The sequence below is a fragment of the Hevea brasiliensis genome, chromosome 12 (genome assembly GCF_030052815.1).
Source record: "Hevea brasiliensis isolate MT/VB/25A 57/8 chromosome 12, ASM3005281v1, whole genome shotgun sequence".
NCBI lineage: Eukaryota > Viridiplantae > Streptophyta > Magnoliopsida > Malpighiales > Euphorbiaceae > Hevea > Hevea brasiliensis.
This window is the reverse complement of record NC_079504.1, coordinates 29,720,247-29,726,280: the sequence shown is the minus strand read 5'-3', so window position 1 is coordinate 29,726,280 and position 6,034 is coordinate 29,720,247. Positions and strand designations below refer to the sequence as shown.

The following is a 6,034-nucleotide window of genomic DNA, read 5'->3' as shown; positions in this document are numbered from 1 at the left end:
AATATAGATATAAATAGGCGCTTATCCCATTTTAGAAAGTGAGGAGATAAGAATTTAATTGGATCAGCAGCTTAAGAGTCAATAAGAGGGAGACAAAATCGTCACCCCCTACATTTCGGACATATTTGGAGTTTTCTTTCCTTTCTTGCATATTTCTTACCTTTCTTGTATTGGGTTTCTTAGTTCTTAGCTTAGATTAATGTTTTATTTCCATATTAACTCAGAATATCTTGTAATTATTATGGATAGTGAGTAGTTTTCATTAGATTCTGGAGTTGGGGTATAATATTTGAGATATTTTGTGGATTTTGATTGGGTAATCAATATTTTGTGGTCTTAATGGGTTTTATTCAGTTCTTGTGTGCTAAATAACATGCTTAGTGTAGGATCCCATTAAGTGATGTTCTTAATCCATGGTTGAGGCACCGAAAGGAGAAAGCCTTGTGATAGATAATCAAGAAATTGGACTTAATTAACTTAGATCTAGAAATAGACTAAGGATTAAGAGGATTTACAGATTAATTAAGGAACTTAATGGGTCTTGATTAACTTTAACTCCACGAAAGTAGGATTAGATTGATTAAGGCACTCTTTGTCCCACTCGAAAGGGTATTCAAAGGATTTAAGAATTAATCTTCTTAAAACCCGTAAGTTCCACAAGATTGGATAACCAATTAAAAAATCCCAAAATAGCTTGAATATGAACTCCCGAACTCTGGAATCGCCTTTTTATCATTGTTAATTTCTAATTGAATTTAATTACTTGCCATTTTAAATCTTGCCATATTTCAATTTGCTTATTTTGATGCAATTTTAGTTAAATCATTACATTGTTGAATAAATTATTAATTTTACACACATAGAATTCACACTTCAATATCTATCAATTTATTACTTTAATTTCAAAAATAGTTCAAATTAGTCAGAATTTTTATATCAAAAATTCAATCATTAACACAACTCCTCGTGGGAACGATATCTTTTCTATATTACTTGTATGACCCGTGCACTTGCGGTTGGGCCACATCACTGATTCTATGGGCTTTGTTGGGATTGATTCACATGTTGATAAAATTATGTCATTGTTATGTATTGAGCCAACAAACATTCGGGTAATAGGAATTTGGGGAATGGGTGGTATTGGAAAGACCACCATAGCTGAAATTCTATTTAGTCGAATATGTAATCAATTTGATTGCTTTTGCTTTCTTCGCAATGTTAGGGAAAAATCAGAAAAATATGGGCTAGTTGATTTAAGAAAAAGCTTTTTTTCGGAACTCTTGGGGATTGAAATTAGAAATATAGAAATGCTCAGTGTGGTACCCACTTTCATTAAGGATTCACTTAATAGGAAGAAAGTTCTAGCTGTTCTTGATGATATTAATGATCCAGAGCAACTAGAAGGTTTGGCTATAAATGATGATGATTGTTTTGGGCTGGGAAGTAGAATCATTTTAGTAAGTAGAGACAAACAAGTCCTAAGCAGTTGCTGAAGAAGTATATGAGGTTAAGGGAATGAATTATGGTGATGCTCGTCAGCTGTTAAGTATGAAAGCCTTCAAACAAAAGCATCCTCCGGTGGAATACATGGAGTTGTGTGAAAGGGTACAAACTTATTGTAAAGGTGTTCCATTAGCTCTCGAAGTTTTGGGTTCCCGTCTGTGCAATAAGACTCCTGAAGAATGGGAAATTGAATTGAATAAACTGGAGATATCCTGACAGCGATATTATGGAAGTCTTAAAAATAAGTTATAATGATTTAGATGAAATGCAGAAGAAAATATTTTTATATATTGCTTGTTTCTTCAATGGATATGGCAAAAGCTATGTAGAAGATATACTTGGTTGTGATTTTCATACACATTGGGGAATAATTCGTCTAGTGGATAAGTGTCTTGTAACTATTGTGGATGACATGTTAGAGATGCACGATCTGATAGTGGAAATGGGTAAAGATATTGCTCGGCGGGAGGGTATCATATTATGCAATTCTAATGACATCTGTGATATGTTGACCTCAACTAATAATAAGGTATATATATGTAAAACATTATCATATCATTTAAAAGAAATGACAAAAGTGTTTCTTTGCAAAGTATTGATATATAACTTCCTCTTTCTCTGTGATATTGATTGTTAGGCAAATGAAGCAGTTGAAGGCCTACTTTTGAACATGTCTGAAATTGGAAGGCTATATTTGAATGATTCAGTCTTCTTACGAATGCCCAACTTGAGATTGCTTAAATTTTACAGGGATCGCTCAAATTTTACTGAATTCAGATTTCAATCAAATTATCTAAAAAGTCTTCCTAAGAAGCTGAGTTTACTTCATTGGGAAGAATACCCTTTCAGGTCTTTGCCATTAAGTTATTCCATGGAAAACCTTGTCCACCTCATCATGCCACGTAGCGAAGTTGAAGAGCTCTGGAATGGATCTACGGTAAGCTTTACATATATATCTGTCTTTGTTTTTATTTTTTGCCATTATAATTTCATCAATTAAAAATTTTATTGTTAAGCTCCTAGATTTAAAAAAAAAAAAAAGAAAGAAAAACAATTTTAGAGTTCACCAATCTAAAATTTCAAGATATTTTAAATAATTTTTTTTATCATTTTGTAAATAACTTACTGAATTTATTGAATAGAAAAATCTTAGGATCAACTATAATTTAGTCATAATTGTATATTATTGAGTAAAAGTTTTGTTAACAAATCTTACATTATTCATACCATATGTGGTTAATATAATTTTATTTTATTTTTTTCCTTTAGTAAAAGGCTGATCATATCATATGATTTAATCTAATCCAAAACTTAGTATGTATAAGAGTGTCCACGGTGTTGGATTTAAGCTTTAAAGGAAAAATATGTTTATATAAAATAATTAATTTAATTAAAAAACATAAAGGAACATATTTATCTTTACACATAATAATAATAATAATAATAATAATAATAATAATAATAATAATAATAATTATTATTATTATTATTATTATTATTATTATTATTATTATTATTATTATAAAAAAAATTAGATCGCTTTTAAATATAACACTTTTTTTATTTAGAAAAAATTCATTTACAAATATGAAAATGTTTTCTAACATTAAATTAATGTATTGTTGCCACCTATATAGTCTAAAAAATATAATAAAAATAAATAATTTCATTACATTTTTGTAAATTGATTATTTATTTCTTGTAATTAATGTAAATATTTGTAGTTAAAAAAATATATCAGTTAAAATATAATTATGCTTTTTATTTGCTTAATTAAAATTTTAATTTTAACTAAAGATAAATTTTACTTCGAAAGTGCAAATTAAAATTATGAAAATATGAAAAATGGATAGGAAAAAATGATATAATATTTTTATGTTATTATGAATGATAAAAAAATTATGAAAAATTATGAGCTGCCCCTCCTTGCATGCCACTGACTGTCTATATATGGGCTTTCTGAGAATTTATAGTTAAAAATTATTTCGTGTATTTGTGTTATGCAGTGTTTGCCAAACTTAAAATCTCTTGATCTTGCTTTCTCAAAGCATCTGAAAATAGTCCCTGATTTTTCTATGATGACAAACCTGGAAGAGATCATTTTTGATGGTTGTGAGAGTTTGATTGAGATTCCATCATCCATTCAGCGCTTGAAAAGACTCGATTCTCTTGATCTAACTTATTGCAAAAAGTTGAGAAGTCTTCCACAAATGCCGAGAGGCATAAAATATTTAGAACTAGCTAATTCTGGAGTGGAAGAGTGGTCTCCGTCTTCTATCCAATTTCTTGACAATCTTTTGGTCTTAGATATCACCCATTGCCAAAATCTTAGAAGTCTTCCAAGAATTATATATTGCAATACTTTTATAAGAATTGATATCAGTTTCTGCCCAAATCTCATCATGTCGCCGCAGATTATGGAAAGTTCAGAAGTATTGCCCTCATCAAATAATGGTATTGTTGAGTTAGATTTGAGAGGATGTAAAATGCTCAACAGTCTCCCAAATAGCACTTGCGAATTGAAACGCCTTGAGATTCTGAATCTCCATGGCTGTTCATATCTTGAGAAACTGCCTCCTTTATATGGTTTATGCTCCTTAAAGAAGCTATATCTAGATGGCACTGCACTTGTAGAAATTCCTCCTGACATTGTTTCTTTGTCATCATTAGAATTACTGTCTCTAAGTTATACTCCAATGGAAGAATTGCCGTCATCAATTGGTTGTCTCTCTTCACTTGTTACTTTGTATTTGAAGAGATGTAAAAACCTTAAGAGTCTCCCAAGCAGCATTTGTGAATTGAAATGTCTTGAGACTCTACATCTCAGTGGCTGTTCAAATCTAGAGAAATTGCCTCCTTTATATGGTTTATGCTCTTTACGATATATATATCTAGATGGCACTGCACTCGTAAAAATTCCCCTTGGCGTTTTCTCTTTATCATCATTGGGAGTATTGTTTCTAAATGATACTCCAATAGAAGAATTGCCGTCATCAATTGGTTATGAATTGAATTTTTGTAATTGCGTAAATTTGGACCAAAATGCACGTGGCACCATTATGGCAGATGTTATCCAGAGAATTAAAGAATTAGCCATTGCTAGAAGTTATGGAGCATTTTATCCTCGTTTTTTGGTTGGTTTACCCGGAAGCAAAATTCCTGAGTGGTTGAGCGGTGAAGGCCCAGGATATTTAATAGAAACTTCGTTCCCTCCTGGTTGCTTCAACAATATGTTCCTGGTTTTTGTTTTTTGTGCTATTCTAGAATTCAAGCATCCCGTTTACTTTTGCCATGGACCCTTATCTTGTCGAAGCAGTTTCAAGAACAATAATGGCTACACAGAGGCCAATTTTACAAGTGAATATTTCTGTTTGGAAAATACCATAGAATCAGATCATGTGTTCTTTTGGTGCGATGGCCATGACATTTCCTTTTTAGATTGGCTCAAACAAAATTGTGACATGGAGAATAAGGCAACATTCCACCTCGACCCTGAGAATATGTGCTCCTACCATATGAGAAAGTGGGAAGTGAAAAGGTTTGGGTTCCACTTGTTATATGACAAAGTTGAGCCAAACAAATACAGAGAAGCCAATTTTCTGGAGCAATTCAAAGAAACAACAAATGCCGACAATAAGAGAAGCAGGGAAGACTTCTACTCCAGTAATATCAATGGCAATCAGGAGGTGGAAACGCACCCTAAAAGATTGAGGCAAAATTTCTTTATGGAAGATTACTTTTCAAATACTCAGGATGGGATTAACTACGACGCTACTATGGTTCCTTCAAGTTCTTCATGTGAATTTGCTCCCAAATTCTACAAATTTCTTTGAAATCCGTCCCTACTAATTGTGGAGAACTAAGGCTTGTGGCTCCCTTTCCCTGTAAGTCACCTCCATTTTTATATTTTTATATCCTTTTGATATTTTGATATATGACAATGTTTTGGCATTCAAACTCTTACATATCTAATCTAATTAAAATGCTATTAATTATGATTTGAAATTTGAATGAGATTCTTCGATTTAAATTGAAAAATTAAACCAAATTGATTTTATTCTGATATTGGCTCTTTTGCCCCTATCACCACTAGCAAGCTGTGTCGAAGTCTTCCAAAGCTGGGCATCAACTATGTGATCTGTCGAGTCTCATTTGTTTTGGGCATCAACTTTATGATCTGGCGAGTCTTTCAAGCCCATCTCTCGCGACTTCAGCGGCGTCTTCCAGACTCACTCTACGCCAACCTCGGCCTTCTCCGTCTAGCCAATACGTTTCCAGAGTCGTTTCCGACACCAACCCTTCTCTATCTCTTTTGATTTTGTTATTTTTGGATGATATTGGTAATTTATTTTGATCTGTAGTGTTGGATTTGCTTTGAAATCTAAAGATTTATGTTTGATTTGTTTTGACTCCTGTGACCTGTAATATTGGATTTGTTTTGTTTTGGTTATTTAGATTTGAAGAACCAATGGATTGAAATGAATCAAACCAGTTATTTCGGTTTAATTTAATTCATTTAGTTCTTTACTTT

The 6,034-nt window shown here is 32.0% G+C and overlaps 2 protein-coding genes across 2 annotated transcripts in view; both read left to right on the top strand.

Annotated features, from left to right (window-relative positions):
- The window catches only part of LOC110659161 (disease resistance protein RPV1), a 94,310-nt gene that overhangs the window by 38,830 nt on the left and 49,446 nt on the right, over positions 1–6,034 (top strand).
- On the top strand, positions 1,769–5,443 carry LOC131171165 (disease resistance-like protein DSC1). Its single transcript, XM_058130634.1, has 3 exons — positions 1,769–2,032; positions 2,141–2,440; positions 3,510–5,443. The coding sequence occupies exons 1-3, from the start codon at positions 1,769–1,771 to the stop codon at positions 5,334–5,336; spliced, it is 2,391 nt and encodes a 796-aa protein (XP_057986617.1). The 3' UTR covers positions 5,337–5,443.